Below are 22,783 nucleotides of genomic sequence, written 5' to 3'. Positions count from 1 at the left end.
CTCATCCTATAATTCTACTTCTAGGATCTTATATTTAAATAATCAGACATACAAAGACAGTATGAAAGATACTATATTCCTATTTTTTGTGATAAAAGGAAGTAAATAGCCTAAATGTTCAAAAATAGAAAGATTAAAGAAGGAAAGATTTATCCATATAATGTTATGCAGCTATTAGAATTGTTTCCAAATAAATTTTAATTATAGGAGTAAATTCTCCATATATATCTAAATAAGAATATATAAATATTCCCAAATATTTACAATTCATAAAATGTGTTTTTATACATGTGCAAACACTAATATTTGTGCATACAACTCGCAAACTGAAAACAACATGTATATGTGGTTATGTCTAGTTTGCAGAATTATGGCTGATTTATTTTTTAAAAACTTTTCTGTGCTTTTTAAATATTCTCTAATGAACATGTTTTACCTCTTAAATCAGGAAATAGGAAAGTTATGATTAAAATGTTACCAACAGAAAGTAGCAAACACATGCAAACACAGTTCTACCAGATGCAAAAAAAGTTTAAATTATTTAAATGAGACATTAACATCACTCATGTAGTAGTTTTAATATATATCCATAAAGCCTTTGATGCTCCTTTCAAGAGGTTTAGCCAATTTTGCACATCTTGTAAATGGATTAGACTTAGTGATTCCACTCTAATAAATAGAGGAAAGCAGAAGTGACAGCTTGCAACTTTGGAGATTAGATCATGAAAGTTGCTGTGGCGTCCTTGCTCGCTCTCATGGATCACTGGCTCTGGAAAAGGCCACCTGCTATGTCCCTGGGGAAAGGAATACATGACAAGAATGGAGACCTTTTGCCAAAAGCCAGAAAGGAATTGAAACCTTCCATCCTCAGCTGGTTGAGCAGGCCATGTGCTAGCTCTAGTCAAATCTTCAGGCAACTACAGCCCTGTCTAATAGCTTGACTACAACTTCATGAGAGACCCCGAGCCAGAAAATTCAGCTAAATAACTCCTGGATTTTGATCCTCGGAAACTGTGTAAGACAAGAAATGTTTGTTGTAGTATGCTGCTAAATTTTAGAATAATTTACTTCACAGTATATAACTAATACAATTTTTGAGACAAAAATAAGTTCACTTTAGACTCATCTTTGCTTAATAGAAGAATATAACCTTTTGTCACAAAACTAGTTATCCTTGCTTTAGATGGTTTGGATATGTCACCACCAGTTATATAGTAGTTCAAATTCAATTCCAGCTACTGTTATACCTATTAATCGTAGAACACCTGTCACATTCATCTTTGTATCCTTTGCTGTATTTAATGTTGTGTCTTGTGTATAGAATGTGCTCAATAAAAATCAATTGAATAAAGGACTGGATGAATTAATGAGTGAATAAAAGAATGAGTAAGTGAATTATCTGAAATATTTTTTTGTAAAATCCCTTGTATATATGCCTCCTTTTTCACAGATTTGACCTAGCAGCTGAAGAAGTATGTATAGAAAACCATATAGAAAAGATTCTATATGGTTTTCCCTAATATGATGGAATATTTTATTATCTCTTGGTTATATGAAATATTCAGTTAAACAGTGTTACTGTGGAATTTTGTTTAGGGCTGTTCAGATTGGTTTCAGGAACTGAAGGGGAAAGACATCCATTTACAAGGCAGTTGATGTTGGCAGGTGTAATTATTATGTTAGTATATCTACATATGAAAGGAAATAAAAGAACAAGATGCAACTAAAGAGGGCAAAACCCTACAATGGCATCCATTTGGCTTTTAAATTAATACTAATAGCTAACACCTATTAGATCGAGCCATTTGAAATGGTCAATATTTGACCTGAAAAGCAGCAATATCATATTGTTTAAACTGATAGCACTTACCATTCATCAAGCACTATTTTAAGTGCTTTACATATATCAATTCATTTAATGTCTATCACAGGCCCAGGAGGAAATCACTCACCCTAATTTTGTAGATGATGAAAGTAAGCCATGAAGAGAGAGGTAAAGAGATTTGTTAAAGTTTTCAGTACAGGAGCTGGGGAGGATTTGAAGCTACGGCTCCAAAATCCACACTTTTAACCATTGTGGCCTCACCCTAAACTACTCTCCCTCAATTTGGCATTCTTATGTGACCTCATTTGTAAAATGGGAATAATAGTATCTACGTCATGAAATGGTTGTAGGTGTTATAGGGATAATACATGTAATAATACCATACAATAATAATACGTGGCTAGCATTTTACACAAAAGCATGTGGTGAATATTAGCTGTCATAATTAAACTACAATATGTCCTCACCCATCATTGCAACCCTATCTTCCACTAAGTCTTATGCTCACAGCTTACCTTAATTCTTATCTTAAAACTAGCCAAACTAACTCATTCACCATTCCTCTAAACACCTCACACTCTACCACATCTCTCTGTTGAAGCCATGCTCATTGTCTAGTCCTTGACCGGAGTCACTTCTTTCATGACCTCTTCTGATCTATGAGACAGTGTGTGATCTCAAACTCCTGTGTACCACATTATCACTTAACTCTGCTCTTGTGACAATGGAAATTTGAAATTTACCCATTATTATAATTCCTTATGTGTTTATATTTTACGTGAACTTACTAGTGATCTGGTCTTATCATATTCATGCTATTCCCTGAAGCACCTAGCAGTGTATTAAATGCAATATGTACTTAACATATATTTATTGGATTTAACTTGCTAATGTATAGAAACATGTTGAAACCACTGGAGTGAGGAATACTATTTAAAATCAAGTAAAGAGAATTAAATTATTTTATCTAATCAAAATAATTAACTTATTTAGTAAACACTAAAATATTACTACTTGCTTTTTATTACTCCCCCGCAAAATCTGGAAAAGTACAAATAAGTCCAAATAATAAGTTCTTTACATCATTTACACCAAGATTTCCAGGAAAAAGACTGCTATTACAAATCATCGCTGAAAGCTCAAATTGATAGAAATATATTAGGACCCCTTGGTTCCAATGTCTGCATCACATGTATAGGATAAAGATGAAAGGCAAACAGTTTTGCAGGTAACTTTATTATAAAGTACATTTCATTCAATTTATCAATAATCATTTTTAGTAGCAGCATAGACAAGAACTCCATTTATACTTGGGGTCTTTTCTCTCTGGAAACCTAATAACCAGTTCCCAGTAAATGTGGCAGCCTTTTACAACTACCTGAGGCTTTTCAAAGGCCCCTTGATTTCATAGTTCTGTTGCTGCTTCTAAGAACCAGGAAGCTTAGGGAGGGAAAAAAGAATGAAAGTGGATTGTATGAGGGTTACAATAAGCAGATTTCTCTGTTGAATAGGAAAGGGGAGATCTAGTGTAGACTCTTTAGTGTTCTTGAATAACATTATAATTAGCTGAAAAATTATTTTGTTGGTTATTATTTTATTTTGAATATTTGACATGTGTTTTCTTATTCATGAAAAATAAAATGCAGATCTCAGCAAAGATCCTACATTGACATTTGCTGGGATCATTTGCTTCCCAAAAGAGACTGGCACTTTTCGATCAGTTTGGACTCCTACGAAAAAAAGCAAATAAGCACATCTGTGAGAGAAGGAGGGAAAACAAACAAACAAAAACACCTAAACAGCTATGATCCCCAAAGAGAAAATATTTACAACCTCTCTGTTGTATGCCTGAGTTGGCTTTAATGACCTTGTTTCTCAAGGTCATAGAATTTCTCAAAGGCTTGATGATTTAATTAACTGCAATGTCTCCTCTATTTTCAGGACCCCAGATTTGGAATAAATAAAAATTTGCTTTCTTCTCACAAAAATATGGAACTCTTTCGCTGCAGGGTAAAAACGAACAATCAGCATCAGCTTCTCACTGAATTTTAAAACCGTTCTAGGCTAATTCCAGGCTAAATCATCACATAGTCAGGTACAGGGACTCAAGAGGAAGAAGCCACTAAAATAAATTAGAGTATCTCTCTACCCTCTTCATACATACTGCTATAGACCTCTACATCACTTCCAGCAGTTTTCCCCAATTTTTACCTGTATAGTCATTGTTCAAATAAAAATCATTTGTGGAAGCCAAGATAGATAGATAGATAGATAGATAGATAGATAGATAGATAGATAGATAGATAGATAGATAGATAGATGATAGATAGATAAAAGTGAGATTTTAAGCAAACCGGAAATGAGACCTCCAGAACTCCACATGCACGCATGTGCACGCACATGCGCGTGCACACACACACACACACACACACACACACACACACACACACACATTCTGAGGGATAGATGACTTATACTCTTAAGAGCCCTTATGATTCTTTGGAAAATGATTAGAAGTCTATCAATTTAATCCTCCTTTTTACCCTCAAGCAGTACTATCCTAAATTATCTAGAGAGAGTAGAATCTATGTAGGTTCATTTTAAAAATGCCTCTAGAGTTTAATGTACCCTAGGTTCTTTGGTAACTCAGACTTTTTAAACCAATCTTCATGGGTCTTCATGGGAAATTTTTCCTTAAGCAATCACTAGACCCTTATATTTAATCTTGTTCATTTTCTCTGAACTGAACAATAGTGGAGGAAGTCATATTTCTCCATGTCAGTCCTTCCTGACTTCATTTATTCCATAGTTCTCTGGTAAATTTCTAATTTGTCATGCTAGCAAGTACTGGGGGAAAAAAAGAGTTTCTGATAAAGCTAAGGTAGAAGGAATGCATTATAATAATAAGGACTGCCCTGCATGAAATAAAAAATGACAATAACTCTACATCTTGATGTGAGGCCCAAGCAAGATTTTGAAATACAAAACATGAACTCGTATGATAGAATGCAGATAACAGAGAGAAGAAAGAGGAAATATGTTCCATATGTTGAGACCAAATCAGTCACTCTTTGATTCACTGTAATTCTGGGCTTTGTTAGGAGACTGCTAACATGTCACCTATCCTAAGACTTTTGGATAAACATTGCCAGTTTATTTCTCCATATCCCTCGGGATGTGCTTTTCAATCCTTTTTTTCATTCTAGATACTCTTTGGACATGATGATTTGCCAATACCCTTTTAAAATGTGTTGTCTCTTATCTCTTCCAAAATTCTAATGCAATAACAATAACAATATACAAAAAAAAACTATCACTAAAAAGAAAAATCTTCATCAATGAATGACTTCCGGGTCTTTTATTGCTGGTGCATCTATTCATGTTACTTTTCTGAGCTCCTATTTCTGCACTTTGGAAGATTGGTTAATATCATACCAATGGTTTTGTTTTTATTTTTCCAGAAGTTTATCAATATCTCTTACGTTGATGGAGATTTTTCTTTTTAGTGATAAGTTTTGTTTTGTTTTGTTTTGTTTTTGTATATTTTTATGGTTATTGCATTAGAATTTTGGAAGAGATGAGAGACAACACATTTTAAAAGGGTATTGGCAAATCATCATGTCCAAAGAGTATCTAGAATGAAAACAAAGGATTGAAAAGCACATCCCAAGGGATGTCTACTGCACAGCCTGTTTTTCAAAAGATTCCTGTTTTTCAAAAACTGCCTAAAGATTCCTGAAGCTGCCACTATCCTTTCAATAAACTAATTTTTACTTAGGTGAGCCAGATTTTGATCCTATTATTTACAGCTAAAGAGTCCCAACTGACATACCAGATAAAATGCTATGCAAATATATGAACAAAATAATATTTACAAATGCAAGGACCCAGAAAGTTTATATCCCATGTGCTCATTATGGAAAAATACACACATCCATACATACACACATATAAATGCAGGCCAAGAAAACTTAAAAGAATCCAAGAAAAAAGACAAATAGGATTTTAGAAATAATAAAATTTACCCAAGATTACACTGAAAAGAAACCCCATGTGGACAGCCATGAATCAGTTCTAGAAACTATTAGATCCAAACTGAAAGATTAAGTCAGTTTTATATTTCTAAATGTAGCTTTAAGAGGAGAGAATATTCTATTACAAAAACTATATGATTAAGAATCTGAAATATTTTAGTGGTGTGATTAAAGTAGGTGCTTTATTTGTCAACGAGAAAAATGAAAGGCAATTAGAAACTCTCAAAAAAGAAGGATACACTAAGAAATTATAGTCCAAATGTGCAAAACTAAATAAATATGGCATGTTTTTCTACATTTGATAGTAGCTAAGAAAAGACACTTCATTTAATCTTGACACCCTTTAGGTGTACAGAATAAGTCATTAACTTATTGGTCAATTCATTCACAGTATTGCTGTAAATAATATTCTAAGTAAACACACTATTGAATATACTATTTAATGGTTTCCAGTTTTTTGCATCAATCTATTAACAAAGCACATAAACCTTATATTTACAAAGCAGGATGAATAAACCCAGACAGTGTAGAAGTAATGTATAGCTTTAAAAAGGAAACCTGGCAAAGAAATCAAAAGAAATTTAGACATGTTAATTATGTTTTAGAGAATCATCAGATGCTGACTGAAGTTGCAGGACCAAGAAATAAAATAGAAACAATATAAGAACTAAAAATACTTTTTTTAAAAAATTGAGAAATAATTTGTGGGAAGGGTTGTTGAAGTTAGTGTAAGTACACTATATTCTTTAAGTAATGATAATATTTTAGTAATATTAAAGTGATGATAGTAATCACTAGGAGAACTAAAAGTAAAAATTTTTAATTGGTTATCTTTTGAGAATGGGAACCATGACCTGCTCTTCTGTTTGAAAATTTATCATGTTTGTATATTACTTACATAATTTTCAAAAGTTATGTAACATATCATAAAAAACTAAACATGATAACCCAAAATGACCTGACCCATATAGATTGGGATTATCACATTGCTTAATTTGATGCTTATTTTCCTTCAGAAATGCATTCCAAGATTGCAATAGTTTTGATAATAGACCCATCAAGTTGTTAGTATAGACTACTTAAACCAGCAGGTCTCTTCATATGAACTTGTGTTAAGTCACATCTAAAAGCAGCAGTCAAAATGGCAGAGTAGGTAAATTCTGTGCTGGCCTCCTCTCACAACCACATTAAAGTTACAACTAAACTACAGAACAACCATAACTGAGAATTGCCTACCTGAACAGAAGTCCTATAACTAAGGCCATACTGGTAGGAGAAGCAAAGATGCAGAATGGGTATCCTACACCCAAGTAGGACAATTAAAATCAGAAATGATATCTCGGCTGCAGAGATCCCCCCAAAGGAGCAGGGTCCCAATCCCACACTGGGCTCCACAGCCCAGAGCACCAGTGCCAGGAAGATAAGTTCCCACAACTTCTGGCTATGAAAACCAGCCGAGATTGTGGCTGAGCGAAACAGGGCGGCTGGAGTCTCAAGTGTTTCTCTTAAAGGGGCCTGTACATGAACTTACCCACTGATAGACTCACTCACTCTGAGCTCCAGCATTGGGGCAGCAGCTCCCAAAGTACCAGAGACATATGCAGAAGAATTGAATTGTCTGATTTTAGCACGAGGAGTGGTGGGGTAGCTTTCTCCCAGACTGAAATGCTGGCAAAAACATTGTTCCTTTGTTGAGCCCTCCTCCAACCTGGCATGCAGTTACAGGCAGGCACCATATCTGAGTATCCGTCAACCTAGCCAACACTATTCACCTCACCTTGGTGATTCCCAGAGATCCTGCCCCACCTAACTTGTGGGCCTACTCAAGCTGCTTCTAGTGGCTTTTCCATACAAATGATCTGTGTTGGCTTATTCTACAGACTTTCTTAAAATCTCTCAAAGGTTCATGAACCCCACACAAGCAGCATCTGGCCTCAGCATGCCTACCATTTGCTAAGCAGCCCCAAGCCCAGTACTAACAGCAGCCAGTCTTGGTTCACAGCTTAGTCTCTTCTAGGCATCTCCAAGCTCAGCACAAGTGGTAACCATCTGAAGATCACTTTGTAGCTCATACCAAGTGACCCTAGGCAAGGCATAGGCAACACTGACTTTGGTCTGCAACAGAGCCCCTCCCAAGAGGCCCCAGAAACAACACACCCAGTGGCTAGCTTCAGATCACACCAGAGCATCACCCAACCGCCTCCACAAATGACACACCCAAAGGAGAGACTAGGCAGGGATCAGAGCCCCACTAAAATGAATCCTCCTCCTTAGTATCATCCCCTACACAATAGTTCCTCCACTGTGGTCACAGTCAGTCTTTGCAACCAATCAACCTGAGAGTCAAACCTTCCCACTGATGTGCAAACAGCAACCTAGGCTCAACTACAATAGGATGGCACATACAACCCACACAAGGGACTCACCTGGAGCACCCAGCTCAGGTGATCAAGGAGGCTACGACACTGGGTCCCACAGAACACCTACTACATAAGGCCACTCTACCAAAACAGAGAGACATAGCAGCCCTACCTATACATAGAAACAAACACAGGGAGGCAGCCAAAATGGGGAGACAAAGATACATGTCCCAAATGAAAGAAGAGAGCAAAGCTCCAGAAAAGAACTAAACAAAATGGAGACAGGCAATCTACCATATGCAGAGTTCAAAACATTGGCTATAAGGATGCTCAGTGATCTCAGTGAGAACTTTAACAAAGAGACAGGAAACATAAAAATAGAGTTAGAAAACATAAAAAAGAACAAGTCAGAAATTACGAATATAATAACTGAAATGAAGAATACATTACAAAGAATCAACAGTAAATTAGAAAAAACAGAGAATCACATCAGCAATTTGGAATATAAGGTAGAAGAAAACATCCAATCAGAACAACAAAAAGAAAAAAAGAATCCAAAAAACTGAGGATAGTTTAAGGGACCTCTGGAACAACATCAAGCATCTTAGATGCAACAACTTGCATCTTAGAGGTACCAGAAGGAGAAAAGAGAGAGCAAGAGATTGAAAACCTATTTAAAGAAATAATGACTGAAAATTTTCCTCATGTGTAAAGAAAATATACATACAAGGCCAGGAAGTGCAGAGTCACAAACAAGATGAACCCAGAGAGGCTCAGACAAAGATACATCATAATTAAAATGCCAAAGAGAGAATTCTAAAAACAGCAAGAGAATTAGTTACCTACAAGGAAGCTTCCATAAGATTGTCAGTTGATTTCCCAACAGAAACTGTGCAGGCCAGAGGGATTGGCATGAAATATTCAAAATGATGAAAAGCAAGGGCCTACAATAAAGATTACTCTACCTAGCAAAGTTATCATTTAGAATCGAAGGACAAATAAAGAGTTTCCCAAACAAGAAAAAGCTAAAGGAGTTTATCACCACCAAACCAGTATTACAGGTAATGTTAAATAAACTTTTTAAAGATAAAAAAGAAAAAAGACAAAAAATATGAATAATAAAATGGCAACAATTACTTCAAATGTAAATGGATTAAATGCTCCAATCGAAAGACATAGGGTGGCTGAATGGATTAGAAAACAAGACCTTTATATATGCTGTCTACAAGAGACTCATTTCAGATTGAAAGACACACTGACTGAAAGTAAAGAGACAGAAAAAGATATTTCATGAAAATGAAAACTAAAGAACAAAAAAGCTAGGGTAACAATATTTATACCAGACAAAATAGACTTTAAAACGAAGGTTACAACAAGAGACAAAGAAGGACCTAGTTATCCCCCTTCTGGGTGTTTATATGAAAAAAACAAAAACACTACTTTGAAAGGACACGTGAATCCATATGTTCATTGCAGCATTATTTACTATATGGAGGCAATCTAAATGTCCATCAATGGATGAATTGATAAAGAAGAGTACTACATATATATAATGGAATATTATCTAGCCATAAAAAAGAATGAAATCTTGCCATCTGCAACAACTTAGATAAACCTAGAAGGCATAAAACTGAATGGAGTAAGTCAGACAGAGAAAGACAAATGCCATATAATTTCACTTATATGTGGAATTTAAAAAACAAAACAAACAAACAACAAAACAGAAAGAAACTCACAGATACAGAGAACATTTTGATGGTTGCCAGATGAGAGGGGAGTTGGGTGGCTGGGTTAAAAAGGGGAAGATATTAAAAAATACAAAAAGGTAGTTACAAAATAGTCATGGGGAAATAAAGTATAGCATAAGGAATATAGTTGATAATATTATAATAACTATGTATGGTGTCAGATGGGTAGTAGATTTATTGGGGTGATCACTTTGTAAGTGATAGAAATGTCTAATCACTATGTTGTATACCTGAATCTAATATAACATTGAAGTGTTAACTGTAATTTAAAAAATAATTATTTTTAAAAGTAAAAATAAAAGCAGAACTTTGGGGTTGTTTTTATTGTTAAATTCATGTGTTATTTTCAAAACATCATTTCACCCTGTCCAAATTTCTGCTAATTCATGTTAATTTTCTTCTATATTATATTCTTTTGATAGATAGATAGATATTTCAGGTTATAGTTATCTTTCTCCACTCACCTTAAAGAGAGAATTTTCTCCTTGAACCTGCTGAGGATTATAACTCACATTATTATTTTATGAAAGGTGAGATTCCTTTTCTTTGGATGATCCAAATACACCTTGTGTAGCTGAGTTTCTTATTTTATTCCTCCTTTATATTTTATTCTTACTCTTGCCAACATTCCAACACGACTTTGCTGTACTTTTTCTCCTTAGAACTTGCCCTCATTCTGGCTAACTACTCAAAATACAGCCTCCATCTTATCTAAAAATGCCTTTTCCCAATAGCCATTGCTAGAAAGGCAGTCTTCAAACTTGTCTGCTTTCTCTTTTAAGAGGAAGAACAAGTTCACATAATTGGTTATTGTAATTTCAGAAGAGAAAAAAAAAAAAAGAAAGAAAATGCCTGTAGGTCCCTGGGGCAGTTGGTCTTTTAACCTGACTTGGAACATTTGCAGACTGCCAGTTGGCTGAGCCACTTCACCTCTGGGATTGTGGTTCCATGGAGACTCCCAAAGCCACTAATATTCCTTCATACTATAATCAAATCTAGACTCCTTCCACAAACACAGAAGCACAAAGAAAAATTCTTGATGATAAGATTTCAAAATATTTTGATCATCTATTCCCACATTTTTTGTTAGGCCTATTAATATACTATAAAGTTATTTTTTAAATAATCCAGTCTTATATTTATATTTAATATCCCTAAATTCTTTCAATTTTTTCCATAAATTATTATTTTCCAATTGTTTTATTATTCCTGTTACTGTCTTTGGTTCTAACTTCTCATTAAAAGGCGTATGAAAACATTGGGAGCGGATGAGGGAATAGTTTGTAATTATCTACTTGTACTTTAGAAAAGTTGTTCTTGAAGTGGTCCTCAAGGGCAAGAAAACTTCAAGAAAACTCCCTTGGAAATTTCCAGGCACAGGCCCTTCTGCAAAAGTGTTTCTTTGTGTGGCTATGGGGTTGTTACATGGGTAGAGACATGTTTTCTGAAGGCTTTACAAAAAGTAAAACAGCTTTAAAATAAGTAAATGGATTCCAGTATAGGTAATTATTTTCATTTTTTATATCAGCTAGTCTGGGAGTCAGCGAATTATTTTTCCGTGAAGCGCCAAATTATAAATATTGGGGCCTTTGCAGTTCATACAGTCTCTGTTACTACTACTCAATTCTGCAACTACTCAGTTCTCTTGTTGTAGACAAAAGAACAGTAGTAGGCAATATGTAAGTAAATGGGCATGACTGTGTCCTGATACAACCTTATTTACAAAAACAGAAAGTAGAACCGCTTTAGCCCGAGGGCTGTAGTTTGCCTATCTTTGACTGGACTACAGATATATGACTTTCAATAAAATATACATGTACAGTTTGGCTGATTACATAGAAAAGAGCCACTAAAGAAATTTAAGGCATTTGTGAAAATTGTTACCTGTGAAAACATTTTCTTGGGCCATTGTTAAACTTCGCTACAGTCCTAACCAGCCCCAGCCTGTTTTGACTGTAAAGGCTGCTTTATTTTTTTTTTTAACCTGAACAATTAATTTCCTCTACTCAGGTACTATTACCCACTGTATCCAAGTTTCTGCTCATCAAGTCGTGCCTCTGAGAGAACAGTCTATTCCAGTTCCGCTGCATGAATTTACATGAATATTCTGTGCCACCATGATGTTCTTTGAAATTTAAGTCACAAGTAAATTTGACTTAAAATGATTTAACAAGTAAAAATCATTTACTTGTTAACTACATGCCATTAGATAAATTACAGAAAACAGTTTCCTGGTAGTCAGTCTGGCGTGTGTACACAGATAAACACTCTTCTCTGGCCATCGTTCTTTCCAATTCTTCAATCCCTATTCTAGTCATCTTCTGGCCACTGAGAAAATGAAATCCTTAGGTTCCTTAGTTAAGCCCTAAACTACATTTGGTGACTCTTCCTGATCATGCCCTCAGAAATCTCTAGAACAAAACTATAGTTTGTTCAGACAGGTCTTCAAACTGTTATTTCTTTTATATTTCTCTGTATTTCCAAGGACTCCATTTCTCTACAGTTATCAGTCTTCAATTCATCCTTCTCTCTTCCATTCCCAGTCATAAACATGCCCAGTCCATATGGTATCATGACTCTTTTATTCATATCTATCCATGTCTAACACTCCTAATTTTCTCAAACAAACATAACTATTAACATATCCTACAACCAAATATATCAGTCCATCTAGACAGTGATTTTCTCCTAATCCACTCATAATTGGAATGGAGAAAAAGCTTTTTTAACTTTAAGAAGCCCAAAGAGTGCAAAGAGAACAGGCAAGGAAATAGGAATACCTCTTCTTGGAAACATATTTCACTTTTTTCTGCTTGGCAGCACATCTTTGCCAGGTGAGTGAAATCCGGAATAATTGATTGGAACTGCATCTCTGTTGCATATGGTTTCTGCTTCACAAGGTTGCTGAGGAGCCTGGATCAGAAATGAGTGGCAAAAATACAAGTACTACCTGAGTTCTAGAAGGTCAGCTGCAGACCTGCCTTATTTAAAGCTGCACACCACGCCTTTTCATCACTCCCAGTCCTGAGCTGAAAGGCCCTCAAAATGCCCTGATGTCTTCATATTTTTCACAATGTTCATCTCCATCTTCATGTTTTATTCAGCATACTTTTTCTCAAGCACATCTCTTCAGTGTAAGTATTAAATTAAATTTAATTATCTCTATGTAATTATTATTAGAGTTAACATTTTTGTTTTCTCCTTTCATGGCATTGAATGATAAATAGGTTATATAGTAAATTAAATAGTTTTTCCTCTAACAGTTGTTATAAACAATATTTGTTCTAAACAACTAGCTTCCAAATCAATATTACAATATAACATATCTGGAATTTGAGGGCTCCATATGTTTTGAATGAGAAAACCAATAACCTAATTTAAAACTTCAGTGGCTTGATAGTCACACCAGATTTCTCTCACAGAATCAGTTTCCCTCACAACTATATAAACAAGTGTTTTAACCACTTTGAATATTTAAAATTGTAACCAGTTTTCTGCCTATTTAATAAAATAGTATTCCAAACCTTCCCTTTTTTTACTGTTCTAGACCAAAGGAGATTTAACCACAAAGAAAACAAGGCATGAAGGATAGAGGAAATGTACATTGTTCGGTATTTTACTGCTTACCTAAATGTTCTGAGTGTCCCAAAAACGATTTCAATAGTATCATCCAAGATCTTTAATCTCAGATCACCATGACAAATATAATAATAACGAAAAAGTTTGAAATATTACGAGACTTATCAAAACGTGACACAGCAACACAAAGTGAGCAAATGCTGTTGGCAAAAAATAAAAGGCACTGATAGACATTCGATGCAAGATTGCACAAACCTTCAAGTTGTAAAAAAAAAAAAAAAAGGCAATATCTGTGAAGTACAATAAAATGAGATATGCCTGTACTTGTGAGACTCATCCTGAGATAAGAAGTCAGGCTCGCGATCTCCATTCAGTAGGAAAGGCTTGGTCAGTGGAAGACAGAAGGAATTCTGTGGTTCCCCAGCTGGGCCTTCCTTAGACTCATTTCTGAGCCATTTGAGATTGTGATAATTCTTTGAAAAAGTTCTGTAAAAGTACTTTCATTAAAGTCCCGAAAACCATCAAGACACGTGCAGCACTGCCATGGTACTTGCTAAAAGCACATAATCCTGGGGGGCAGAAGAAAGTATTATTTTCTTTTTACAGCCAAACATAAAGCAGCTTTGTCACTTCAAGGGAACCAGTCTGCAGTTGAGCAGGAGACAGTGATACCTGGAGGGCATGACTGTTCCCAGTGGCACAGAAGCCGTGCCAGGAGAGCATGCCTGGAGAATTACTGGCTTGTAAGAGAGGTGCAGATAGTTTCATAAACTCTTCCCTAAGGATTATGAGGACAGTTGCCGGCACTGAAATTTTGTATAAGCAAGTAGTAGCAAGAGTATGCAAAACTTGCATTATTAAATATTAGAACCAAACACTGATGGACAGAGGACAGTTGTGGAAGTATGTATATTCCTATACATATATTTTAATGGGTATCTCTGCTAGGTCGGAATAAAAATATTATCATTTTCTTCTCTCTTCTATATTTTCTAAATATTCTGCAATGATTATGTATCACTTTAATAATAAAATAAATCAATATTTTAAAAGAAATAGAATAGTATAAACATTGTTTTTTGTCCAGCTGTACCTATTCAGTCTTCTAATTAGGCCTAAACTTGATTTCATGTGAAAGAAAACATTGTTCTTGTTTGTAAGTTTCTCTATATAATTCAAGTTTGTATGGTTAGATATATAGTCAAATCAGTTGTACTACCTTTGAATAGTTTACAGTTTACAGCTAGTTCATACAAAATCTGGAATTCTTTCCTTCTAATGTCATAAAAACGGCACAAACTTTGAAGTCAAACTAATTTTGGTTCAAGTTTGGTCCTCCACTCGTTTGTGTGATGGTGGGTGAGATATTTAACCTCTCTGACCTTCATCTATAAAAAGAAAAGTTGAATACCAATATTGCAAGGTTTTTCGAGGACTGAAAACAATATCTTAAAGGGCTGAGTAGAGTAACTGGTATACTGAAGGCACTCAATACATAGTGGCAAGGGTAATAACAACAATGAACCATTATAATAATAACAGCACAACTTGCTTTTATTTCAAATTATTGATTGCTTCCAACCAGAGTCTCCCTCATCCTTGACTCCCACAATAAATAGTCCTAAGTCAGCTGGTTTCTGAATGCACTTCTCCAAAAGAATCAGTAGGGGGAAGACGAGCATAACTGCTGTGTTTTCAGACCAGCCAGCAAACAGCTTCTTATTAAACAAGGAAAACCACTCTCATTGTACTGGGATAGGCAAGGGAGAAAACAGTCTCCCATTACAAGAAGGCAAACAAAAGGTCTGGGAATGGGATTCAGAGCAGAGGTTTCAAGATGTCATGTTAGCTCTCCTCGGCACTCCAGATATAAAGGCTGCCATTTCTACAACTGGGGATGCTGTACCACTTGGAAGCTGGACCCACTCTCCCCAACAACTATGTTACATACTTGTCATCTGCTTGCAGTTGATTTACCTCTGCTGCCCTCCTCCTCCACTCTGATCTCTCTACCTACTAACTGCTTTTATTTAAAAATATTTCTCCTAATCTTTTCTTTTCTTTTAGTTTTAACTTTTTTGATTTACTTTTTTAAATCTTCAGTGTTATTTTAAATTCTCAATGCCATCAACTTGTTTTCAGTTTTTCATTTCTATAGTATTAATTTGTTATTTTCATTAAATTTGTCCACCATTTTAATTAAAGCACATTCTAGTCTTTATATACTCTCTTAAATCTTACCATTTCAACTCAATATTTTTCTTAATTGGATTTTAAATTCTTTTACTTCAAACACTTCTATTTTTTCTTTACTATCCATTGAATATTTTCTTCTCCCTCCAGAAATCCCTTCATTTTAAAAAAGTTATTTATTTATTTTTTGTGTTGGGGGGATTTATGTTATGATGGTCAACCAGAATTATATGGGGTGAAAGTCCTTGCCACTATCCCAGGAAATTGGAGGTGTATTTTTCTACCTGGCCTTTCACTCCCAGTATGGATCCTTCTAGAATATTCCAGAAATCCCCACATTAACTATCTCTATGCTATTCTTTTCTCTATTGAATTCATTGGAACAGGGACGATTCTTAATATTTCACACTTATTATCATCTAGCCCTTATATGAAGAGCTCCATGTTTTACAAATTATAACCAGTATTATAATAACTCATCTAGCAGCTAGATGTTGGTAGTTAATTATATATGCTGACTCAGACTGCTGGGGTGCAAATTCTAGCTTAACAACCTAGCTACCTGTTGCATGATCTCATACCAGATCTTCCCTTCATAGCTTCTTCCTCATCATTGAGATGGGGTAACAATATTACCTCATAAATTTGTAGTAAGGATTTAATGAGATGACATACATAAAGTGGTGTCTCTATGCTCAGAAAACTTCCTCAAGAGAAAGAAAATCCTGCACTCTACAAATAAAATAGACTTCTTTCTCCTTATGTTCTCACATCAAGCCTGGGCTAAAGAAGAAATGACTAACTAAATGCTAGTTTTTGGGGTGCTTATTGGAAAGTTTTAAAGCCTAGTTTGTGATCAGCTCACCTTGAGAAATGAAGAAAGGGCTTCAAGATCACCTGGCTTATAAATTGCAAGTGCTATGATAAAGCAGGACAAGTAACCACCTTGTACTTGCTGACCAAAAGAATACGTTCATCCCTAAGGCAACAAATACTTTGCCTCACTTCATAAGATGATATTGTTGGACTAGTAATATTTAGACTCTGCAAGAGCAAGTCTTAAAGTAAATAAATCAATTAGAAATAAACTACCACTTCTAATGCTGTTGGAGGTGAAGGAACAAGGACCAGTGTCTGCTTTTCCTGAGAACAGGATCAAGGGCATGTGAGGAGGGCAAGAAGCATGGTGGGCACTATAAGGGAACTGACCCCATTGTCAGGGGCTGGAGTGCTTTCAATGCTTCCTGTTGATTCAAAGAAACTAGAATTTCACCCTTCGGCTTTTCCTAAAATAGTCACCGTTTCTCCATTCCAAATGGGGTCTCTAAATGACATCCAGCAGCAGCAGAATTCATTCCAGGAGAGAATGCCTAAACTATGAGAATATCTTGGCTCTAGGCTCAGGATTGGGGCTGGGGGTAAAGAGAAAGATGGATGATTGATGTCACTAGAAGGACATTTATTTGTCTGCAACAGAAAACAAGTAGCTTCTTTACTAAGATCTGATAGTAAGTACTCCATTTGATCCATCTATTTGGGATAGAGAGGATTGGGAGAAATGCCCACCAGTTGTGACCTCTTAACCTTATGCTCTCAGGAGCAAAGAGCAAGACCAGCTGCCCTAAGGTTGTGTGTGCTGCATGTGCTACTTCCGAGACCAAGCCTGTCATACCTCTGTCACTTCAATCATAGTCAGAAAGCTAAATCTCCCAGATCACGTGTCATCATACTGATGTTTCTACATCCTTAATCTGACCCATCCTTGTCCTCCCTAACTCATCTCCTTGTCCTCCCTTCCTCATCCTCTGTACATTGAGGCTTTCTCATCAGAAAACTTCCCTATATCTGCAGCCTCTTCTCTGAACTTCTCTTTCTTGCTCATGAGGCTCCCCAAAAGACACAGTTTCCCCAAAGACCTCTCAAGAGGAGGCTATTTTTGCTCAAACTCCACTTACCTTAGCACCTAGTTCTCTTTCACTGCTCCCAACATATCTCTCCTTCTTCCTCTTTTAAAAGTCATAGCTCCTTTGAAGTATATGTCATCAAACTCTAACATCCTCTATCCCTATTTATTTTTGCCATACATATAAAGCTTCGTCATGCCTGTGTAGCAGGGACAAGGCATCCTAGCCAAGGCCAGCCAACTCTCATCTGACTTAGCAGTTGACTTAGAAGCTTACCATAGACTTTTGAGTAAGCCTGCTGAGAATGGCTGAGGCTTGCCCAGGTCAACAGACTTATCCAATCAACCCACAGATATTTGAGCAATAATAACTGTGCTGTGTTAAGCCACTACATTCTGGTGCAATTTGTTATGCACCAAAAACTAACTAACATACCATATGAAGAAAGGATGAGGGAAAAGAAATATGACAATGAAAGAAATATGACAAGAAGGTAGGCAACGTTGTGGAATGACTAAGTATTCTAATAGATGATGTGAAAGCGAGAGTGGAAAAGACCACTGGATTGAATTCTATTGCTGCATTTTCCAGAAATCCTTTTTACATAAAACACACATTGGGAAACCCTGATCAAATGTAAAGAGATAGTATTCTGCTGGAAACATTTCTTATCAATAGGCTTCAGTATTGGTAACAACAATCAAATCAAAATAGTACATTATAAAGTAATAACATATTCATAAAATTTTCTAATTTATAAATGTTTTCATATGCATTATATATATTATATGTAGAATGTAAACACACACACATGTATTTCCATGGTCATATATAAGTTTGGAAAGCATTGTATATACCATTTCTCTCACCTTCCTCTAGAGATCCATCTCCAGATTAAGAACGTAATAACCCTACCTCATCCTCAATTGGCGGTCAAATATCCTTACTCAGCAACACAGAATATCTATAAATTATTTCTCTCTGTAGCTCTAGAAGTAAAAATTTGCTTGGAAGTGACAAGGAAACAGATTTCAACTTAATAAAAAAGTTGAGCATATCTAAAGATAAATAAGCTGCTTTAAACAAATGGTCTTCTTGTCACTGGAAATATTCATGGAGGAGCTGCACAGTGTGTTTTAGAAGAAATTCCTAAATTTGGGAGTGGGAATAATAATATCTAAGCTTCCTTCCATTTTCAGTATTCTTTGATATTATATGTTCATAGAAAAAATGTATATGACATTTAAGTTGTTATTTCCAGTACTGTGAGTTTCTAGTGATATTCTATTCTATATTCTGAGAAGTTACTACAAAGCCTTATCTGGTGCAAAAAAACTTCACTATAGAGAGTGGGAAAGTGGGAGGAGAAGGAAATCAAGGATTCAAGGTATTGAATTCACAAGCATTATGTTATCACCCAGCTGGCTCCCACTATAATTACCCAAAAACCATTCTTCCAAACAGATACAACTGCCACTCCTAGTACCAGTAGAAGTGGTCGTAAAAGCAATAACATACTGTGAGGTAATACACATCGCTCTAAGGGAATGTTCCAAAGCACTTTCTTAGCATACTGGTCTTGTAGAATCTCAGTAGTTTCTATGGCCCAAAGAATGCTATGTTAGAACAAGCTAATTACTTTACTACAGAACTTCTCTGACTTCCATTGTTAATGGAAGGTATGAATTCTGAGTAGCAAGGAAATACAGTATTCCCAAACTTATTTGATCATAGAACCCTATTTGTAGAATACCCCTTATAAAACCAATATTCCAAGGTTCACATTTTAGGAAAAAATACATTAATGTACTTCTCTGATCAATAGACTTCAATCTCATTAACTGATCAAATTGGGCTAGCAGCCATAATCGCCACACTTGCAAAACTGTATAATATTCTCTATTATACACAACATTTAGCTGCTCTATTAATTATGCAGTACTTATATCTGTGCCCACTTCACAGTACTCTATACCTACTCCTTCACTGGCAATAAAGAACAAATTAAACAAAGATCCTTACTTTTGCTTTTCAGTTTGGAATTCCTCCTCAGCTTTGCACAACTCTTCTGTAAGGCTGATAACTTGGTCACAGGATAAAGGTGGAGAAATGTAAGTTCTATCAACATGCAGGTCATCAAAGCATGGCTTCCTGAAGGCATAAGAGTCATCACAGCAGTGACCCACGCCATCATTGATAGGCTCTGCCTCATGTCTTCTGCATAAAGCTCCAAATATTAGTTTAGCCTTTTCCAAAAGAGAATTAAATTAAAAGCCATAAGGTTTGTGGTCATTATTTTCTTACTCATAAAAAAATAAGATTATATTTAAGTTTTCTCAAATTCTAGTTTCTGATAGTCCAGCCTGAATTTCATGGTTTGGGAAAAAGCAAGAGTGTCAGGCGCATCCTAGCTCTGAGACTTGTTCTCCCTCTTCCTGTCATCCTTGGTTGAGTTTACTTGGATCCCACTCCCATGTTCCTCCCCAGTCCAGTTTATAAGTTAGTATTGACTCAAGGCAGGAGTTTTCTATGCTCCATTAAATTAAAATCTAGTCTCAAGTCAACAGTATTGTGAATTTGACTCAGATATAAGTATGATAATTGTAGCAATGAAGGAATGCAAAATGAATAAATGAATGATGAAGAAAATTCTTGGATCCTATTTCAGCTATCTCCTTCATTTTCTTGTCCTCTTGTTATCTTCTAGAACTGTCACCTTGTCTTGCCCCCAATGTGTCTGATACTTATCCTAATGCTATTTGCAAGCCTGCCTGTATGACTCCCTGAGTATAATGGATACCCAAATTTGCTGTCACTTATGTATTTGGGAATGAAGTAATTAAAACCAGTAAGCATCAACATTTAATATATGAGTTTATTCATTTTAAAAGCCACCAAAAAGATCATCTAAAAAATAAAGCTTTAGGAATATATAAGTCTAATTGAAAGAGTTCTCCAAGGTAAGCATGACTAAAAAATAAAAATGCATAATAAAATAAAAGGAAGGCAGGATTAGATAATAAAAAAAAAATTTTTAATCTGCAACCAAAACAAGTGTATTTTATCAGAAGAAAGATAAACTCAGCATAAAGGAGATGCTCTACCAAGAACAGAGGGAGAAGAAAGTTGTCATCAAACAAAAATTCAGTGGTGTTAATACAATACCACTTGAGAGACACCTAGAGACTAGATCTAGGAGATTTGAGCATCCAGGTCCCTGGAGAGATGTTTTCCATGTGAGGAAGGAATAATTTATTATTCTTTACTATAGCCTGAAAAAAAAAAATATCATTCAAGACCATGACTGCCCTTCCTCTGATTCCATTTATACAAATACCCATATTCTAATTCAACTTCCCAAGTGTTTTAATTCAGGAAAAAGTATAGCTTAGTTATTAGGCTCAATTATTCCTGCCATTGGAAAGACATTGCTCATTGTAAATGAATATATTGGTCTTCTGTCTAATAAAATTAATATCTGTGACTTTGGTGTGAGATAATAGAAAATATAAATATTTGGACTTTGACCCCAGTTCCTAGCACAGGGCTTCTGAAGCCCTTGTAAATTTGATAAGAGCAATAGGAAGATCTTTTGTTCTAACAAGGCAACCCTGGGTAGGCTCCTGGTTTGGGGCTGGTCACCAGAAAGACCAAGCTGCAATTAGCAGCTTGGAATTTTTAGCCTCATTTCTCATTCCCCAGAGTGGGAGAGGGGCTGGAAATGGAATTAATTGATTATGTCTGCATAAAGAAGCCTCTCTAAAATCCCAATAGTATGGGGTTTGGAGAGCTTTCAGGTTGGTGAACGCATCCACATACTGGGAGTGTGATGTACCCCAAATCCACCAGAACAGAAGCCAGAAGCTCTTGTACTCAGGACACTCCCAAACCTCACTCTGTGTGGACTTCATCTTGCTGTCCATCTGTATTCTTTATCATATCCTTTAATAAACTGGTAAACATAAGTGTTTCCCTGAGTTTCGTGAGACATTCTGGCAAATTAAAACCCTTGAAGGGGGTCGTGGGAATCTCTGAGGTATAACCAATCAGTCAGAAGCACAGGTGACAACCTGGACTTGGAATTGTCATCTGAAGGGGGTGGAGACAGTCAGTCTTGTAGAACTGATCTCTTAATCTGTGGGATCTGATGCTATCTTTAGGTAAATACTGTCAGGACTAAGTTAAATTGTAAGACACTCAGCTGGTGTTGCAGAGAATTGTTCGTTGTGGAGAAAAATCTATACACATCTGGTGTCAGAAGTGTTGTAAGGGTGGTAGTAGTGTGAGTAAAGGAGAAACACAGGAGGAAAACTGGTTATTTTTCCTACACATTTGATTAGGATGAGTTAGTCTGAAGTCAGCATTATCTTTGAAGTTGCTGGCAAAATAACTTTTGTTGCCTTGAAAATCCAATAAATAGACCCTGGGGTATGATCCAGGCAAAAGGCCTCTTGAATCTGACATCCCCAATGTTAAGGAAGAAGCATCTTTATTCCTATTGCTAATCAAAGACAATTAGCATGAGCTGACCTTTAAGAATTTCTTCTGAGGATAGAATTATTAGGCTCCATTGACACTTCATAGGTGTGTCCACTGATAGATTAATTGTTGGGGGTTGGAGATTAGAACTTCAAAAACAGGCAAACATGAAGTCACAGATATGCTTACCGTGTCCTCCACGCAGACAAACTTTTGCTCATCACTTAGTGGGCAACAATTGGTGGCAGCAGCTGCCATGTTTTTCGTGAACGCAACCAACTCTTGAGCAGATAGTTGTGGGGCTTTCTTAGTATAAAGAACCAGGAGCCTAAAAGAATAATTTCTTCTTACTCTTGGCAATGACTATATGCCTAAAATGAAGAATTCTACTGTTTGCTTCAATATCCAACATTGTCTCTGATTTAGGATGAACAAAGCATTAAACTGGGTTTAATCCTATCCATTAGTCCTTGTTCCAATGGCCTAATGGCTTATTCAATATACCCAGCATTCTCTTCCAACTTCACACATTGAAATGTTAACTATGTTGCCTAGAGAAGGGTTCTTCAAAGAAACACAAGCTGAGAAAGAGCAATTAGCGGCATTGTTTTATAAGCTATGTAAATATCTAACCAATGTACTGTATATTGAAATTAATAAA

General features: G+C 35.8%; 1 protein-coding gene across 1 annotated transcript in view; it reads right to left on the bottom strand.

The window, feature by feature from the left end:
- Positions 1-3,507: 3,507 nt before the first annotated feature.
- LOC107196049 (alpha-fetoprotein-like) overlaps positions 3,508-22,783 on the bottom strand; it is a 41,041-nt gene continuing 21,765 nt past the window's right edge. The window contains exons 11-14 of the mRNA XM_015593502.1: positions 22,312-22,450; positions 19,666-19,889; positions 12,748-12,880; positions 3,508-3,555 (exon numbers count right to left, since the gene is read on the bottom strand). Coding sequence (XP_015448988.1) covers positions 3,508-3,555; positions 12,748-12,880; positions 19,666-19,889; positions 22,312-22,450 — 544 coding nt within the window. The remainder of the gene's footprint in view (positions 3,556-12,747; positions 12,881-19,665; positions 19,890-22,311; positions 22,451-22,783) is intronic.

This window comes from Pteropus alecto, unplaced genomic scaffold (genome assembly GCF_000325575.1).
Source record: "Pteropus alecto unplaced genomic scaffold, ASM32557v1 scaffold237, whole genome shotgun sequence".
Classification (NCBI taxonomy): Eukaryota; Metazoa; Chordata; class Mammalia; order Chiroptera; family Pteropodidae; genus Pteropus; species Pteropus alecto.
Note: the sequence above shows the minus strand (reverse complement) of the source record. Positions and strands in the feature narration are given on the sequence as shown.